We start from the raw sequence: 20,438 nt of genomic DNA on the forward strand, positions 1-20,438 counted from the left end.
TAGGCCACACTTCCCTCAGGTCATTAGACATCTGTTTGCTACCATCTCATAAAAGCAGCACTTGAAGTATTATATATTTATTTATTTATGTCAGTCTGTCCTAACATATTTATTCTTCACAGTCACATTACAAAGTAGTTTAGAAGTGAAATCAGTTACTGAAGAAGAAAATCTAAATTTTTGAAGCCAGATTTTTAAATTCTGGTCAGTCTGTCTGCATTTTAAGCCTTTTCTCAAACTGAATGCTTACATACTGTAAAGCTTTTTTAAAAGGCAACTCTGTCATCCCTTGCTAACGCAATCAATTGTTCCCAGTGACATTTTAAGAAGTCACCTTTTTTTACTGCACGTGACTCTTGTGTTAGATGAAAAGGCTCACAGAGTTTTGAGAAAAAATTCAATTTATTTTATCTGGTGTTATGTGAAATATACAGCAGAAAGATCTTCAAGCACCTAGGAAAAGAGAGGAAAGTGGTTGGCATGTCACTGTTTAATGATTTGACAACTGTCAATCTAGAAGAAACAAATTCCAAGGTTGGCATTACCTACAAAATATGTAATGAGTATTCACAGCCAAAAATAAATGCACACTTTTTCAAATCAGTCTCAAATATTTGCTCTATTTGCAATAAAATTAGCATTTGGTAAGAACTATGAACATACCTCAACATTGTCTTCTTTTTATTTTATATTTGAGCAGATTGCCATAAAAACACTTCTAACAGCTGTTACTTTACAATTAAAATGCAGGAAAGCCATAACTTTTCTATCATTATGTATTTATGGAAACAAATTAACTTGTTTCATGTGCTGAGCTAATGTTAGCCTTTGTTTACCTGATGGGTACACAGAGTTGTTGCAGACAAATGTCTCCGCAGTACAATGCCAGGATCACATCATCACATCTTGAACTGTGCTGGGGATATCAGTGATTGAGTAATAATTCTCTCGTTTTTGAATGTTTCTCCCCATATTAAGATCTACCTTTTTCTTGCAACTAATTGTTTACGCACACCCGCTTCTTTAGTCTCCCAGAAAATTAAATAAAATAAAATTACTCATGCAAGATTAAAGACTTCACTGTCTATTAGCCTAGACACCATTAAAATCTCGTTACTGAAACCTAAAATAGTCGAGAATCCATAAGAGATTGAAGTTATTGTCGTCATAGTTATACGATTCTCACGACAGACAAGTTTTCTCTCTTGTAACCATCCAAATTGTCATTGACTGTATTGTATGAAGAAAGGATGTATATATTTCATGTGTGGTGTTATTATAAGCTAATATTTTAATTCAAGAAAAGGACAGAAGGGGAATGTTTGCTTGAAGAAAATGTAATTATTCTAACTCAGCCCATTGCTGTCTTTCATAGTACTGTGCCCAGATGCATCCTTTCATGCTCAGTAGTGATCGTTTCGCTATTGTAGCAATCATAGTGCGGTGGCACTATGCTGATTCAGATAAACACCCTGTTTTCCTGATTTGATTTCAACTTCAATATTTTAGCTGAGATAAATAGTCTACCATGCACCTGCAATCTCTACCCAGGTACTGAAATGAGTATTCAGGACATTCCTTGTTTTTACCTTGAATAATTCAAAGAGATAAATGCCTAAACATTACATTGTTGATCTCAAATCAAATCTATATACCGTGGGAGGAATCCAAACTGACAAATAAGAACAAAATCTCGCCCTCAATTCACTAACAATGTAACTGTGTTCCTGTATTATGACATGGTGATGTAAAAACAACTTGTTTATTGAGGTTGGCTTTGTTTCTTGCTCTTTGATAGTCCTGGTAATCAATACACACAGAGTTCAGTATTGTAACAATGTGTCTTTGCAGACATGTTTTCCATTTGGAAAACAGTCATTGTTAGTGTTGGTTTGTCAGGCCTTTCTTTTTTATATGTATGTACTTTGTGGATGTAATTTATTAATAGACAGCTGTTTCAATTGGGTGAGAGGTTAAATACTGCAGACCTCGCAGGGAGAAGAAACAGAGGGAGGGGATGAAAACAGTAATGTGTCTGAAGTCCCAGAGGAACGACATGAGCAGACGAGTGTAAAATTAGTTTCCTTAATAAGGTTAGTTTAGTCAAAAGGGTCTTTCTGACTTATAGCTAAAGCTCTAGCTTTGCAGGTTGCCCTGTGTCACAGCTGATCACAGACCACCCCAGGGAGCACTTACCCTTTTCTGAAAACATTTTGTCATTGACGGGCACAGGAGCCACAAATGGGCCAGCTGAAGGTGAATGCTACCCTTTAAAACAATCTGATGTCACAAATGAACTTGCCTTGAGATTGAGAATTGAACAGAATTGCTACCCTTGGTCGGTCTGCCAATTTTTTGAACTAGGGTTGGGTGATATTTTGATGATGACTACAAAAATATAATGGGGAAAGAATTATACCAGTATTTGTTATGCCCCATCTCCTGTTGCAGATAAAAAGTCCATCGTGTCCAATAGCATTGAGGAACCCTCCCCATTCAGCCTGTTTGAATCTTCTCAGCGTGACTTTGTGAGGGAAAGAGGAAAGCCCACCCCTATATCCCTCTACCTGTCCCACTCAAGCATGTGCGTGTCACTCAGAAACAAAGGAAGTGCTTATACTGACTGTGTGGTTAAAATGGGCTGCCATCCAGATTGGCCCACTGCAAGCTGTCCGTAGTGGAGGGACCTGAGCTGCCGTTCCCAGAGGGTTCAGTTCAGGCAGACTGAGTTCCACCTCATCTGGCACGTCCTCAGAGGAGCTGCGTTGTGGTGAAAGCCCTCAATGTTTTTCCCCTCGCAGGCAGGACGGAGCACGAAGGCTGATGCTAGCTGCGTCTCTGGTTACCTGTTTTGAAAGCCATAATTGTGAACTCTTTCATCTTCATCAAATCTGAGTAACTTTGCAGATACAGAAGAAGTCTTTTGTTATTCGATTGAAGCACCTTGTTATCCTAACAAGAGGAGAAATGCAATCATGGTTCCCAGAGGAAACCTGTCTTGATTTATTGTTGTTGTTGTTTTTTCTTCTTTCTTTTGGCAATGAAAGGTGTTGCTGATTTTGTGTTTCGTTTACTTTTACTATAAGTGACTGTCTTTATCTGATCAACAGTTATCGGTCCTGACAATTCCGATGGCGATGGTATTCACAGAAAACCCCGGAGAGGGTCAGACAAGCAGTTGGAAAGATGTCTCCTCCAGGAGCTGCGAAAAAAGCTTTTGCACATTTATTTTCTTAATTAGAAAAACAAGCATGCTGAGATACAGCAGGCATATAAATAAATAAGCAAACAAGGTCTGAAATTAATTGTGTACTGTACTTATGCATGACTAAGTGGACGTGATATAGCGGTGCAATTTGGGGAAGTAATTGAGAAATTTCAGTAAGGTTCAGGGTGTTGCCGGTTCTTGGTCTTTTATGTGGCTTGTTCTGAAGTGGTTCTGCGGCTCTTCTAGTCTGTTTACCTCCCAGAATTCAATGTGGCATCATAGCTCTGTGGGCATTCTCCTATCCATATTCATGTAGTCCATCCTAAATGCTTGTAATGCTGAAGCATGTGGGAAGGGCAAAATATCTCCATAGGGCTTCTTACAGAAGAACTGTCTTGGCTGGCTAACATGCCAATTCCTTAGTTAAACAATTCTGCCAGAGGTTTGTAACCTGCATATATTTGAGGTCACATAACCTAGTTTATTATTATTATTATTATTATTATTATTATTATTATTATTATTATTATTATTATTTAAAGGAAGTTACTATCCCTTAGTGTTGTCCTTTTTGTTAGAAGCTAACCATTTGGTAAAATCCACAAGAGCAGCACTTCCTTTGTGGAGAATTGCTTGGTTAACCTTTTGACACCCCCAGGTTTAGTGGTGATTTTATTCCTTGTTCTCTTTGCTTTGAGTACCATCATACTCCGGGGCAGCATGGCAGTGTGCTCTGTGTTGTGTCTACCTCCATTCCTCCATGACGTCCGCTGGAGAATAGGAGACTATTGTAATGGTCTTGTAATCGCTCAGCAGAACAACGTCTTTATGATGGTGGGATTCACAGCATCGAGGCAGGGTTTACTCAAGAACAAAGTTCAGCTGGCACCATAAGTGTTTTTTTTTTCCTTCTTCTTCTGTAAGTAGATGAATAGCCGGCATGTTATTCTTCCAACATGAAAGTTGAGAGGAGAGAGAGAAGAAATGCTGCTATGATCTTTTTTTTCTTTTTTTTTTTAATGCACGATTCACATTATAAACCACAAAAAATGACTCATTCCTTTCAAATCACTTAGAGGTTACTTTATAGATTTAAAGGACTATGACAAGAGCCTCATTTGTTTGTGGTAATTTTAAACCCTGAGCTTTCTTTTATATGGTAACTTACATCTTTGTAAGTGTTTTTTTGTTTTCTTTCCTGCTTGTCTATTCCTTATTGAGGTTCATTTGTCTAACACTTAGTTATTGTTAGACCCTGAATCAGCCCTTTATAGTAACTATGGATTCACACGTAAGTAACATTGATAACTTCATTTCATTTCCCCTTATGGCAATTTGGGTAGGTGTTGACAGTTCAACAGTTGTGCATATAATGTCAAATGTGCAGCTGGCATTTAAATCGGAACGAGAGCAAAATCTTTCTTTATCTGAATTCCTGCCATTTCAAGGAAATCACAAATGTATGTCATGAAACAAAATTACTAATTATTTTATTGCACTTTGTGTAACTGTATATTTAAAACACGATTATTATATCTAAAACACTTCAAAGGAACTTGCGCAATATTATCCCATAGAAGAATATTTAGTATGTTAGCCAAAATAGAGGGAGAGCCAAAAGCTAGGTGCAGTTATCTCTGAATTTTTTAGAGATGTCCTTGAGAAGCTGGCAATGAGTTTTGTGGCACCCCAGAGCATTAACAATTGGAAAGGAATTGGTACCAGACAGGGTATTTTACTGCCGTTTAATCCTTTTTCGGTCCCAGAGACCCACTGAGGATGGCACGGGGCTCAAGCAAGAAGCGACAGGAAGGTCACCTCCTGAAGCACGTGTTGAACAGACGCTTCAACACTTTAGTTTGCCTTCCAACAGTATAGTCTTCCTGTTTCATGCTTGTCAGGCCTGCGTTTGTAAATGGTGCAGGGAGGAAAAGTCATAACATAAAAGCTCCACTAATGCTCCAGTAGTGCCTGCCAGTTCAACCCACTTGTCAAAGCCTTTTTCCAGGAGTTTGGTAAGAAATTCACAGCACAGTGTGTTCTTTAGAAGGACCCCGCTTCCCTCAAACAGGGATGTAAACGTGACACAAGCTGCATTGTGAAGGCGCTGTAGTGGAATGTTTGTTGTTGTTTATCATTAGTGTTATTTTTAATGCCATCTTTTAGGATGGTAATTAGAGGCGAGTAAAACTGAATAGCTGTCTTTTTGCATCGAAACCACCCACAAAGGTGTAAAGTGTGAGCCAGTGTGGTTTATTGTTGTTGTTACGCAGTTGCTAGTAGAGTTTGTGTGAAGGGCTGCAGAGAGAAGTGTTCACTGTGCTAGATCCTGTTTTGCTGCACTGTACTGACATTATGAAATAATTGTGGTGCACAGAAAAATGGCCATCTTAAAGGCAAGTAGAACTGTATTAAATGAAATTAATTAAAATGTATACATACTGCTACTTGTGTGGCTAAGCCAGTGGAAACAAGTACGATATTGTTCCGTGCTCTTACCATGTAGTATTGTATTCTAGTCACAACAACTCCTCATAGCGGAAAATGAAGTCAAACAGTGTGTGGTGCCAATACTGGAGAACTCATTGATCCGGCGTAGTTGCACTGTACATGCATTCGCAATCAGTTACTCAGCATCATCAATTATATTAATATTTAATGTCTTCCCGACAGCTCCAAATTACTGTAATGTTTGAACCATAATTCAGCACTTTCAGGTATGTCCAGCCTATTTGTTTTGTTTCTCAGTTTCCAGGATTTCAGGAAATGAAGTTGTGAAAATCAATAAATGCATAATCCTTAAATCTCTGAAAATGTGTGAGATGCACTGCCTACCTCTGTCTCACTGGAGAGATTTAAATATACACTTTAAATGAGTGAAATGCATAGAGAACATGTTTTTCCCCTATATCTGATTCTATCCTTAATTGTTTACCGATTTAATTATTTTTATAATTAATCTGAGTGTGAACAAATTACATTTCCTGTAGCATTTGTTTAAATGGTTAACTTGTAATTTTAACCAGAGGGACTAGTTGTTGGACCACAAATGAGTCCCTCCATAATTAGGCATAGCTGTAGGGATGGAGACGGTAATACATTCAATCAAATGAGCAAGCAAGCAAATAAATAAAAAAAGGCTGTTTTAGTTAACTGAAAAATAATTTGCAAGTAAGGCAGCTTTATGTAGAATTAATTGCAAGCTAATGGTGTTAAGCACATTATTGTAAACGCTCTGCTAAAGAACACTCCCGATACTATCTGACAAATGTATATTAACAGTGTAAGTGAAAATGATAAGTTGCTAATCTATTATTAATGAGAATAAATAGCTTGCACTCTGGGAAGTTTATTGATCATTCAAACCCACCCTTGATCCAAAGTGCTTCTCAATAGTAGCAGCCTCACAACGGAGCTTTCTCGGCCGCAACAGGCAGACCGGCATCGGCGCAATTTGTTAATTTTAACGATCGTTCCCTCTAATTTGTGTTTTATGTTGTGCTTTTTCATTCAGATTTAAATGTTTCGCTTTAAGGAAAACCTGTATTTAAAAATAAATTAAAAATGGGGCCTGAGGGGCAGGCTACTGTGTGGGGGGGATACCCACCAGTTCCAGATGTTGAGACTCAGTACACAGCTGTGAACCATCGCTGAATGGACAGGTTCCAGCTGCTGTCCGGCTGTTTTTTGTTGTGTTAGTTTTCCGACACTCCGGCTAATCGCATTAGAGATGGCTGTCCCAGTGGGGTTTAGGCCTGGAATTACCTCGGAGCATTGGATGATCTCTGACTCCATTATCATTATTGTGGTCAGAATTGGCACTGGCCTAGCTTTCAGATACCAATGCGAGGCCCTGTGGCCGTCTCTCACGCTGGGTGTTCTGTCTCCGCACTCTCAGCCGCCTGTGTCAGAGGACTGCACAACCTTCGATCAGCCTGAAAAGATGAAGGTTCGAACAATCTTTCATGTTCCGTCTCCTTTGAGTTCCTTATATACTGTGAAGCTTGCATGTGTGCCTCTGAGGCTCTTGGGTAAAATGTGATCTATAAAGAAAGAGATAAGATCATGTGTAATTATTTTTGGAGTCTAGTAATGTGTTGCTGTACACGCCTGTGTCAGACAGGATGGAAAAAAAGTGATATTTTTATGATATTTGGAAATAATTTAAAATGTATTGGGCCGCTTGGACCAGTCTCTGGAGGTGTACAATAATCTGGAGAAAACCAGTGTTGTTTTAGGTGTCTAACAACAAAGTTAGAAGTTGAGGGTTAGAAAATGGGGAGATTTGTTTTGTCATCTGTTTAGAAACGTTGCTTACTAGCATCTTACGAGGCCATCCTAAACTTACATTTCCTTCAGTAATAACCAAGCACAGCTCCAGTGAAACTCTAGCAACATCTCAATGGGCTCTCAGTGTTAATGAATATCTAGAGAGATGTATATATTTTGATAATCTTTAGCGGACCATGTACGTTCGCTTATTTTGTTGATCTTATCTCCGCAATAATGAACCTGTTTAATTGCGGGGTAGCCTTCCCAGTATAGAAAGGACTTTGAAGATAGAAGACTGTTTGAACTAGTGTCCCTTTGGGGGAACCATGACAGATAAGCTTAAAGACTGATTGGGGACCAAATGACAAGGAGTATTTCAAAGAGTAACAGGTTTGCGGTCTTTAAACAAAATGCTGCTGTCACCCGGTGAATTGAGCACTATTGGAAATGGGATAACCAGTGGCTCAGGGGGCTGGGCTTAGTGAGCTACTCAGTGGGGATTAAACTGTGCATGAATTACTGTTCAGTGATCTGAGGATTCGGAAATCCCTTTAATGGGGTGGATCACTCCAGGGCACCGAGTTAAAGGTATCTTTTTTTGTGCGTGTCAGCTTTTAAAGATGTTTGTAATGCGTGTTTAATATTGTCAGGCTGTCTTTGAGAGATTTTTGTTTGTTTGTTTGTGTTTTTGTCGGTTTTGGTTCTGTTGGGGACTCGGCGGCTCTGTTGTTATTATCAGAAATGGCATGGCCGAGAGCCTGGAACTAAATACTGTGAGTCGAGATGACACTGTAGAGTGATTTGCCGTGCTAAATGACTCGGGTGTAAATTAATTCTTGGACACGTTGTTTTCCCTGCGCCTTTCCCTTGAAGAAGCTGCTTCCAGACTGGAGTTGTGATACAGCTGGGCACACTGACTGTGGTGTTTCTCCACGGACTGGCCTGCAACTCAATGTCATTTATCTTTAAGAGCGGTGAATTGAATTACCCTGGAATCCATAGCGGAGGTGGCATTGGGAATATAATATAATGTGATTATTAGTCTGCTTTGAATTCCCTTTGTTTTTCTCGTCTGTGGCATGTGGACCAGTGCCGGTTTGTGAGCTGCCTTCAGGTTGTCCGTGGAAAGGTTACAGAATTACAGGAGCAGCAGCGGAGTTTATAGATGTTAACACAAACCGGGAATTTAACACACCCAATTCTCGAACTGCAGAAGCAGGAAGAATTTGGTTTACTTTTAAGTAGAGAATTAGAAAACCTTTCCATGATAAGATTTTGGGATATGGTGGGTGTCTATGTGTACAAGACTGGGCTGAGTTTAGGATGGACTAGATTTAAGGAAGGCTTGGGTTATGGTGGGATTAATGAAGGATACAAGGGGAGGTAGGAATGGTTTTACAGGTACATTTGTGTTATTTTAGCAGAAAATACTGTGACTGGAATTAAGTTTTCAGAATAGGATTACCTGGTTTGGGGTAGGTTTAGGGATATGTGATTCAGACATTTGGTAGAGGTAGGTTTGTTTATTCTGCCAATTTAACTAAAATGGATGTAATTTCAGATTTGGTGTAATTTCAATTTTTTAGGTTTTGTAGCAATGTATTCTACCATAATGCATTGTACACTACTGTATCATGAGCCATGGTAATTGTAAATAGTGGTTTTTTGGACTGGCTTATTGTCATTTTCATCAGTTATACTGTTTATTGTGTGGTCCACAGAAATCTCCAAAATGTTGTTGTTCTGTGAAGCAAAACATATTTACTGTCCCCTTCCTCTAGTTCTGTGTGAGTGAATGATGATGGAATAAACACAGAATAGGGAGGAAGCTGGTAATCACCTGAAGACTTTCTGATAGGATTTCCTATCAATCAGATCAAAGAGCACCTTTCAGATCCATGAGGCCTTAATTGATTCAAGTGGGAAAGCAGATCGCTCGATGGATTTGACAGAGCTGTCCACCTGGGAGCACACTTGAGGGTGAAACACATGGCGGGAGAAGAGACAAGATGTTTTCTCGTCTCCGTTAATTTGATCAATGGCATGAAAAGTGAATAGCCCAGGACTGGAATGGATGAGATGGATTCCTGAAGAGTCATTCGCAGACGGCATCAAACACCTTATTTGGGAGATGTGTCGGAGCAATCAGGCTTATATTTAATAATTCAAGAACCGATCAGGCCTGTTTTAGGTGTTAGCCTGCTTTCAATCTCAGTCTAAATTTTGGAGCCGGTGGCCTGTTTATCAGGGAACCTTTGGAAACCGTAATGAGAGGCACCACAAACTATGGTCCTTGTTTTAAAAAGGCAGTTCAAAAGGCAGTTTAAAAATGTATAGTTCTGTTTTCAAATTGTAATTTAAATGATTAATACTATATCAGATCTGTGTTGTGCTGAAAAGAAAGAAAGAAAAATAAATGGAAAAGGTCCAAAAAGGTGTACCTAAACCTAACAGGTGTACCCCAAGGCTCTGTTCTGGGCCCCCTCCTGTTCTCTCTTCTCCTGCTCTGTGGACTCCCTCATCACATCCCCACCACTTATTTGAAGATGATGTCCAGATCCTTCCTTTCTTTTCCCTCTTCTGACTCCCTCACCCCCTCTCACATCTCTTTGCCTCTCTGCTATCACCTCCTGGATTCACTCGTATCATCTCAAGCTTAACCTCTCCAAATCTGATCTCCTCTTCACCTTCTACTGACCTATTCAAGCAGCCCTTAGACATCCTTGCCCTGCACGTTGAGCGCTTCGAGTTCTGATTCAACCTGGCTAAGTCACTGAAGAGAATATGAACACACAGACAGGGAAAGCAATAGGAAAATGTGCCAAAGGTTTTGTTTTTCTGTTATTTGGTTATTAAAGCAACATATTAAATGGATGCAGTTCATTCTACGGATCCTGCGTTAACACACATACAAGCTGCCATATGCTGATTTGTTTAACAAGAATGTTTTGGCCGGAAAAAAAAATGGCACTTAAGGTTATCATAATGCTAATTAACTGGCTGTCTTGACCGGTTTACCACACACAGTCATATCTGTCTAGCATTATCTAATGCCTGGATTGGGATTATATATTTACATCATTCACCTATTTATGTAATACCTTGCCTATTTTGTGAATGGTGTGGCTTTCTCTCAAAGCTGCCATTTCATTAGAATCAAAAAACAGGCTTAGATATAACAGATGTTGTTTTCTCCCTTTATATTTATTCAGTTTTGTCAGTCAAGCAGCAACTGAACACAATGGAGTGGAGTCGAAATGTCATCCAAACATGTCCGGGGATAGTCAGTGTTTCAGGTCAGGGGAGTCAATGCAAGCGTGTGAGGGAAGCAGCGTCTATCCCGCGCTGTGCTCAGCCGTGCCGTGTCATGGCCAGGTTGCCGTGAAGAAGCGCCGGGCCGGGTCTGCGGCCTGTGATTAGATTCTGTCGGCGATGTTCCGCCCTGCAGGCTGCGTCTAATCATTGTGTCGCAGCGCCAAGCCAACGGGTTCAGTCATTTCCCAGGAGCACCGGGCTCTCAGGCAGAGCAAGACTACCTGTGTCACACGGCTCTCTCCATCGCAATGGGCTGTTAATAGCGGCTTTAAAACCAGGTGACAGTGCTTTCCTAAGGCAAGGGTAACTACAAGGGGCTGGGTAATCTGTTTCAGCCTTCCAGAAAATGTATTCAGCGGAAATTGTTGCAAGATAGACAATATGATTTTGCTAATGTATAAGGAGGCGTTACGTTAACTAGATATTGATTGTTTTTTGTTCTTTGCCCGCAGAACTTTTATTACACGATGTATAGAGGAATACCACGGCATCATTTTTGTTTTAACTCTTTAATTTTCATCTTGAGTGTGCACAGTAGTGAGATTTGGCTTTAGAGATTTCATTTTCTTTCCACCGCACGACAATATGAGATGTACAACTGTATACGTGCTCTTGTAATGCTATAGATTACACAGTAGTAGAAAATAATCAAATTTTGGAAAACCTGGACTTGCTTTTTGGCTGCTAAGTGTATGTAAATGTATCTGGTAGGATCTTTTTGAGGAGGTGAGCTCGGTTGCTGGCAGCCCATGCAAGGTGTTATTTGTTTGCGAAACACGTCTCCGCTTGTGCTCAGAGCAAGTAAAGTGAATGTTTGAGCATTAAATTAGAACAGTGCAAATAGGAGAACAAAAGGAGGCCAAACCCAGAGGAACCTGCTGCTGTTGTTAGTAAAGCTCCCCTCCTTCATCACGCCATCCATGGGAGCCGCGCTAGGCCTGCGTACGGTGGAGGGTGAGGCGTTATACACACACGATTGGACAATGTGACTTCAATGCTCTGTTGCTGACAACTCCTCTGCCCTACAGAATTTACACTGCCTATTATGCACAGCTTTAGTAATCCTCTGTTACGTCTGAATGCACTGCATTGTAAAAATAGTAATCCCAAAATATCACACAACACGATGTAGGAGTTTGATCAATTCTAGGGAGACCCCGATTGATTTTTGCTCTATAGTGGAGTAGGAAGTGATTTACTGCATCCTATAGGATTTCTATCAGATTGAGTTAGTCCAGAAGTAATGTTATCCCGAATCTCCAACACTTCCTGTCAATCTGAACGGAAGGAGTTAGGGACAAGTGATTCCATTGAACTATCTTGAATATATGAATCTACAACAAAACTTATCATTTTTCAACTTGCCTGTTTAACAACTAGTGCTAGTTTAAAGCGCTTTAATGTTTATCATGTCTTAAATATATATTTATAATGCAGCACGTTTGATTATATGGATACCATTAAATTGGCAAAACAAATGCATTGCCATTAAATTGGCTTGGAAGTTAAATCCCATGTCTGTATATTGCAATGTGAGGCTATTAAACCACTGGAGCAATGTGCTCTGCTTCAGTGGAGGTTGTTTCAGTGCCAGTGTATAGATATTCATTAACCCCTCATCACCCTATATTCAATATACTAAGGAAGAGGCACTCATAACTTTATTTTGGCATTGACTAATTCTCCAAAGGTTTTATGTCTATGGTCCATAATTGTTTTTTGCAGGTCTTTTTATAGTTAGCTTTGTACTGTTTCGTTAATATCAGTATTTGAACCCAGCTGAGTAATTTTTTTATTTTTTTTTAAGATATTGAATGTGCACTGCCTTACATAGAGGTGAAAAGGAAGGGGTTAATTTGATGTTTAAAACTTTTGTATAGGGCTTTGCCACAGGCAACGCTGTGTCAGTGTTTTAAACATGATGGTGTAACTAATACTACTTGAAAGCACTGTAAGACATTTGCCATCTATTGTGATATCTGACACAGTCAAAACCAAGGCAGTAATCCATCCGTTTTCTTTTTCTCAGGCTTGCCAAGTTTCATAAAATCCCCAGATGACCAAATAGGGATATCGGGAGGGGTGGCGTCTTTTGTGTGCCAGGCAGCTGGTGAACCCAAGCCAAGGATCACATGGATGAAAAAGGGAAAGAAAGTCAGCTCCCAGCGATTTGAGGTGAGTGCTTCTGTGTGCGGGGAGGGCCGAGGTGTTGTCCGACCCAGGCCAGGGTTCGAATCCATCCCAGTGCCATGGCTTTACAAGTTACCTCTGCGGGTGTTTCTGTCGAGAGCACGTTCTTTTCCGCTCGTTTGAAAGCCGGACATAATTTGATCCAGTGTCTGCAGAGGACGCCATGTCATGAAAGTTTAATCAGAAGGCAGGTCTGCTGCTTACTGGCGTTAACAAATTGCTTCAAAAAGAATAACTCAACACGCAGTCCTGCAGGAGCATCTGCAGCTCAGACGTACATAGCTCAACACCGATTTCATTAATTCCAGATACAGCAACATTTCAGCATGATAACCTTCATCAGATATATCATAATATTCAGCAGGAACCATTTCAGAATACAACCGTCTTGAGGGGCAATACTATTACTCATATTACATAACTGCTTTGCTTTTGAAAGGTAGGCTTTTAATCTCTGAGCTCGGGTACTGCTTGATCACGGCGTTTGTAACTACCTGCTTTTCATCTGACAGACCTGAGGATTTCACATTAAATGAAACTGAGATTATCAAACAGGACAAGTGCGCAAGCATGAGACTCCCTTGTTGATAGAACATTCTTCCTTACAGGACCTAATAAGTTGTAGCAGGTTTGGGTGTGATTTATTCCCACCAAGATCTAGTCAGATCCCAGCTGGTATGTAGACAATCCCTCCTGCTTTAAAAGAGAACCTTTCAAACCTGGCATGGAGTCTCACACTTCGGTTGCATCCGCCAAACTGGTACAGAAATCAATTTTCATGGTAAAATGCTTGCTCAACAACTGTGTTTTCAACCTGTTGGACTTTGTCACCCATTCTAGGTGATTGAATTTGACGATGGCTCGGGGTCTGTCCTCCGGATCCAGCCCCTCCGAACGCACAGGGACGAGGCAATTTACGAGTGCACAGCCACAAACAGTATGGGGGATATCAACACCAGTGCCAAACTTACAGTCCTGGAAGGTAAGAAAATAACCTCTTCAGAATTCACCAGCGGGAGAAACACAGTTCTGTGACAGTTGACTGATGCTTCTTCACACGCATTTCAGTAACGCCGTTTCTGGAGAGAGTGAGTCTTGGTTCTCCCCAGCAGGTCCGTACGCTGAGCCAGAATCAGCCAAGCATTTCAGTGCTTGATATCTCAATTTTGTTAAGCTCACTGGATGAAAATCAAACAAATTGAATACCTTTTGTGAAAAAAAAAAAAAAACAGCTCTACATGAACAATATGTCGATTCTAAGATGATTATTTTCCAAAGTCTCTGATACATGTTTTAAAAAGGGCTTTATATTTTAAACATTTCCTGATCAATACTGTGCAAATGTAATATTTAGTATCATCGTTACATAATCATTTTAGCTAGAAGTAGGTCTGTTTAGGTTTTTGGTAACTTAGAGCTTTCTTGACAAAAATGTATATATTAAGAACACAGCTATACTTTATTTTACAATCAATTTTCTGATATTATACAGAAACGCATATATATCACACAGACTATAAATCAATTGCAACACAGCTTCACTTCTGTCGATTAAGGATCCAACCAACAGCAGCGTTTTCAAATCACACGAGGCCTCACCATTAATCCTCTATTAATCTCATGCTTTTGACCCCAATATAGCTGAGGAAAACCAATTTGTACAGCATATAAATACCAAATTAAAAACCAAACTCTATCCAGAGTGTAATAAAAATTATTCGAAGAAGAAAAACCATGTAAACTGCGGAGAGGCTTGTTATTAATACGCGCTCGTGGTTTCATCACCAGCCGGGCAATGAGTAGTGTTGTCTGCGTAGGAAGCCTCTTAGAGAACCGAAGATGGGCGGTAGGTCTGAGGAAGGATGCCTGGGTAAGTTAGAGACAGATGAGGCCTATTTTTAGAGAGACCATTGTTTATAGTTCCCTAATAAGTTGAGCTCACATCAGCTGAGGCCCGAAAAAAGGTGTTAAAGTGAAGTTGAATGATGATAATGTGCTTTCTGATTGCCAGAGCTGCTGGCTGGTGTGTCACTTTTACAGGGACTGGAGTATGCCCAAGGGCCACAGTACATCACACCTTGTCAATACATTCGGGGTCTTAATTTTTCCATTGCGAATCTTCAGATGTGGGTAAAAGGCGCAGTCGCTGAAGGCCGATCATACAAATGCATTCCTTTCGCAGGAAAAGACAAAAGAAAGGAGAGAATGATAGCTAGATAACCTGTAATTTAACTTCTGCTGAGCTGAGTGGTGGTTGGTTAGTCATGATGAATACTGTGGGATTTAGCCAAAAGGCAATGAAAGTAATTCAGGTTAATGTGATAAAAAGAAAAATTGTTGCGAAGAGCTAAGGTGATCTTGTGAAATTAGTGAGCCAGCGCGATGATTAACAGCCAGTGATGTCACCTGGAAATGAGACACAGGTATTTCCACAACAGTGTTCCAGGTGTTTCACTAATCAGATGTTTAATACATCATTAATACCAGAATTAAAAAAACCAAACCGACATCTTCCATGCTTGGGGAAAGTTAATTTCGACCATTGGTTGTTGCAGATACTGTATGGAAGTGTGGTCGAGTTAATTTTATAGCACATTTTTTACAGGTGGCCTAAAATATGAATCAACGCTCAGAGATGTTCCGTGCTGAAATTAACAGCGTTGAGGTACAACAACGGAGTATCAAATGGGAAAAAAATTACGAAAATGTCTGGAGCTGGTAGCTTCGCTTTTCGCAATAGCAGAGTCTGAGGCAAAGCCGATACTTAAACTGCAGGAATATTTACAGATTGTAGTTGCACTCATTTGACAATGGAAGGACAATAAATTTAAAATGCCATTCTGAGCCATTTCTCTATGTGACAGGATTCCTGCAAGGTGTCCTTCAGAGTGAATATTTTCCATACCAAGACTTCCCACAATTTTCTGCCTGGCAGGAAGCTGAATAGCCAGCCGCTCAGTCTGTGGAGCCACTTAGATGTTCGAGAGCGAAAGGAGCAGCACTATTGCCACAGGCTAGCATGTGTGGCTAAAAGGATAGTGTCATCAAAGCATGCCAAGCAATTGACCTGTGGAGTAATTTACTATAGCTCTCGGTTCTTAGATCCCTTACAAGCAGCAAGGCACCATAGGAATGTGGGCGCCACCAGTTGCCTTGGAGAAAGAAGACCAGCAGCTTTTTAATAAGAATCACACTATCCTTTGAACTAACCTGTATAAATAATAAAGCACAGTTATTCCTATTACATTTCTTAGCAGACACTCTTTATCCGGGGTGACTTACAGTTGTTTCAATATATCACATTATTTTTACATTCAATTACCTATTAATACAAATTTAAGCAGTACACAAGTGCAGTAGTACAATTAATATAAAATACAAAGCATGCATCCTAGTTCAGAGAAGTAACAAATATATACGCAGTTAAGTCCTAGGTATGAACTAAAGGGAGGGGGCTGTAGGAGAAGTCACAGTAATACAAAAGGAGTTCTAACAATGTATATGTTAGCAGGAGCATAATGAAGCATAGTTATATAAAGTGTGATATTACAAGAGTGCCTAACAGCTCAGGAGAATAAGCTGCTATATTACAAGTGCAGTCTGAACAGATGCGTCTCGAATAATCACTGGAAGATGGTGTGGGACTTTGCTAGTCTATGCAATTCATTGTGTCTTTTGTAATTGAACACCTTTCCACCCATGCCAGTGAAGACCCATTGGTTGGGAATCCATATCCAAGACCAAAGATGACAAAACACCATAAATATTAACTTGAATTTACAGAGAGCAGAGATTGGATGTTTATAAAGGTCTATTAAGATTTCACTAGACAACAACTTCTTAATAACTTCTTCTGCTCTCTCTTCCTCCTCTTTCTCTTTTTTCATCTCTGTCTCCATAACTCTTTGTGCTGATGTTGTGGCCACTTAAGTGCCCCTCAGTCTACCTTAAGTGAGGTGTGGCTGACGCACTAACTGATATGGCCTCTCCACGTCTGCGCAATATTGCATGTTTTTATAGTAAGGCCCAGGAAACACTTAAATATCAGCGGTGACTGGAAGCATCATGGCTTTCCTTTTTGTGTGTGTGATATATTTTTAATCAAAAAATGCAATTTGCAAAAGGTCAGCCTGCTTGTGAAATAAATAAAAATTCTCCAGTTAATGCTAGGGAGAATGAAAAAAAAAAAGAAGAGAAGGCCTGACGACTGATAAGCTAAATATTATTTATGATTCATATCTGTTTTTTTTTTTTACGGTCCTTTTCAATTACTTCCCCAAACCACGGTTCTCATATTCTCTCAGACTTGGATACTCACTTGCGCACACGGTGAATTTCTGATGTGAGAACTGAGGATAATAATTGATTTCCAAGGGAACCTTTGCCAGTGATTAGTGCGTATTCGGTGTCAGAAAACACATAAACAAATTGCAGCGTTGAAAGCAGGTTTATAGGTTCCTGTTATGACAACAGGTCCCGGTCTGTTTTATAGAAACCTACTGGAATTGAACTGGTAAATGGCTCCGATACAGCACGACAAATATGTTAGAGCTAATGTATGTGAGGACAGCCGCTCGCTTGGATAAATGGCACCTAATCCTGAAAGGTAGATTTGTCTTGATCTCCACGAGCTAAATGCATATTTAGATTTAAATAATTTAAAACTGTTCTCCTCTTTTAGGGCAAATCAATCTTTCTCTTGCTTGTAGTTAAATCACGTGTAATGAGATGAAGACGTGTTTAATCTTTCAGCTCACTTTTCTGACTGGAAAAAATAAATAGAATATACATTCAGTGAGAAACATTTGCTTATTTTTTTCATAGAGGGCAGCAGAGTAGATGAAAAGCATCCCTACTTTAATTTATTTTTCTTTTTATACGCCAACGACTCATTCATTGTGTGATCTTCTACTCGATAGCTCACTGTGAAGTAAAGTTTCCCGCTGTCTTCCAGTGACAGGTCTATCCATTCTTGGGTTTTTAAAGACTTAGGATACACCTTGACAGATAGCCCGGAAGACCCATTTTCTTCTCATGAAGGATCATCGCCGTACACTTCGGGGGGAAGAGAGTGGGGGGAAAAACATTGTACTTGTTCCAAATCTGTCAGAGTTCTAATTTTTCCAGCGTGGGCTCCTACTGGTTTCGCTGCACTGGCCGCTGATCCGTGTCATGAGTTTAATTTCTCATACCATCTGCTGGCTGAGCCCCAATCCAGTATTTGCTCTGTTTGAAACAGTGTAAATTATAAACTTTTGACAGTTACAATGTTGTCTGTGGGGAATGGACTCTCAGAAGGAATTCAGGTCTGAAAACCCTCCGCCAACAGTGGATCGACACCTTTTCTGAAGGGAGTATTGTGGGAGTGGACAGCATTTCTTGATTCTTTATATTTGTCCATTTCTTTTGTGGAGTTTTAAGCTTTAAATGCACAGCCCAAAAAACAGAAGGTATAATTGTATCCTGCTTTATATGGATGGATGATGTGTCTCTCCAGTTCTTCCATGCAAATTGTCTGATTAACCTGGATATGCACTTTGATTGTTCAAGAGTATTTTGGCATTTGCATTTTTTGAGCAAGGTCACGATCAATGTGTTATTTCTTCTCGAGGCCAGTCATATTTTTATCTAGTTTTAATTTCATTTTACATGCACACAAATCCAAGTGCGATTCAGACGCAATAGATTTTACCTTGGCTACACAACACAGTCAGAATGAATTGTTTAATGTCTGATTGCAGTTAGGTAACACTATAACACTAACTATTAAACTGATCCTTTGCATACTATAGGAGAAGGAGATTGCCAAGGACTGTTGTAACCTTCACAGTTTCCTTCCAACAATAGATCCCTTCTCTGAATAGACGAAACACACAGAGAGAGAGAGAGAGAGAGAGAGAATTGAGAGAGGACAGGGGCTGGGGACTGCATAGCCTTGCCGATAATAAATGACTACAGCATTTTTAAACGTGAATGATGAGATTCATTTAACAGTCCCTGTCGCTGCTTCACGGAAAAATAGGTTTATGAATGTCAGCAAATCACCTCAAATGTCTTAACTGTTGCTACAGTCACAGTGTGGAGAGTCTAGCAGGGAGAAGGTGTTGGCCCCGCAGATCGCAATCCCTGCTCTGTTCGAGTTGCACTTTTCGGGAAATTTGTAGTAATCTGCATCACTGTGGGCGGCCCAGGTAGATTGATATAAAAACAGAAGCACAGAGAAATAAACAGGAATGAATCATGGCTTACTGAGATCTTCTGAGGAGATAGCTGATCCCAAGGGCATGCCAAGGCAGGCAGAATTGGCGGAGTGTGTTGAAATTTTAAACAGGTTTCAATGCATAGATCCTGAGGTGGTCATAACATCAACATAATAATGAAGGGTGGCTAGTTCTGCCTGAGCATGCAGCAGCCCACAACTGAACTTCTCATCCATATGTAAAGGAAAAGAAAAGAAAGGGGAAAAAAAAAAGACTGGGGAGGGGGATTCTGTCAGTTTCCAGGGAAACGGCCTGGAATTCTATCTGTGAAAATTTCTGGATATTATGTTTAATAATGGTATAATAATGTAACTTAAGGCACAAATGGAGTAAATATTCAGGGTGAAATACAATAGCACAGTCATAAAATGTTGTCATTAAAGATTGCACAATTCCACCCCTGGAGATCAACCTGACGAAAAGAGAATTCCATTCAAGAGCATGACCTGTCATTTTAATAGCAAATGTTTGTGTGTGATATAAGACACCATGTGTTTTCGAACAATAGGCCACATTCCATCCCCTGTCCATTTCACAGCACATTTCAAAGCAGTACAGAATCTTATCCACCGGTATTAGTGGCTTATGCATTTATTTATTGATTTAGCGTGCCTCGACAAACCCAGCACGTCTCCGAAGCACAGAGAAATGGGTTACTGTGATGATGGCTACCGTTAGGACTGCTGAGAGCGTGAAGCAGCACAGAGCTTGAGAGCTTCCCAGACAGCATCCCCTGCTGGCCCTAGAGGGGCTTTATCTCTTCTTTATTGCATTTTATCTTTGTGGATTTCCACCCCCCCCTCACTTGTATAGGAAAGTGTGACGTATATGAGCAGAGACGTAGATGACAAGGTGATAGATCTCAATGAGTTGCCCCCTAGCTGATGCAGTCTCTGGCTCACCGTGTTGCGGGCAGCGATTGTCGAGCAGTTTTTCATTCCAGTGTTATTCGGCATCCCCCCTGCTTCCCCTTCCACCCTCTTTTAAGACCACTGAGTGTGAGACAGTGCTAATAGCTTCACACCAGATATTTTTACATAAATCCTTCATCACCAGTTTAAAAAGCAGCTTTAACCTCAGACCCAGAGAGGAAAAGTTAGCGGAGTAATCCCTCGTGCTCTGGAGAGAATGTGTATTGAACGGGGCTGGATTGGGAAAACTACTTTTAAATGTTTGATTGCATAGGCAGAAGT

General features: G+C 40.2%; 1 protein-coding gene across 5 annotated transcripts in view; it reads left to right on the top strand.

Moving 5' to 3' along the window:
• ptprfa (protein tyrosine phosphatase receptor type Fa) overlaps positions 1-20,438 on the top strand; it is a 206,526-nt gene that overhangs the window by 82,701 nt on the left and 103,387 nt on the right. For all 5 annotated transcript variants that reach the window (XM_066691835.1, XM_066691834.1, XM_066691837.1 and 2 more), the window contains exons 3-4: positions 12,825-12,970; positions 13,826-13,967. In XM_066691835.1, coding sequence (XP_066547932.1) covers positions 12,825-12,970; positions 13,826-13,967 — 288 coding nt within the window. The remainder of the gene's footprint in view (positions 1-12,824; positions 12,971-13,825; positions 13,968-20,438) is intronic.

The sequence above is a fragment of the Amia ocellicauda genome, chromosome 19 (genome assembly GCF_036373705.1).
Source record: "Amia ocellicauda isolate fAmiCal2 chromosome 19, fAmiCal2.hap1, whole genome shotgun sequence".
Taxonomy (NCBI): Eukaryota; Metazoa; Chordata; class Actinopteri; order Amiiformes; family Amiidae; genus Amia; species Amia ocellicauda.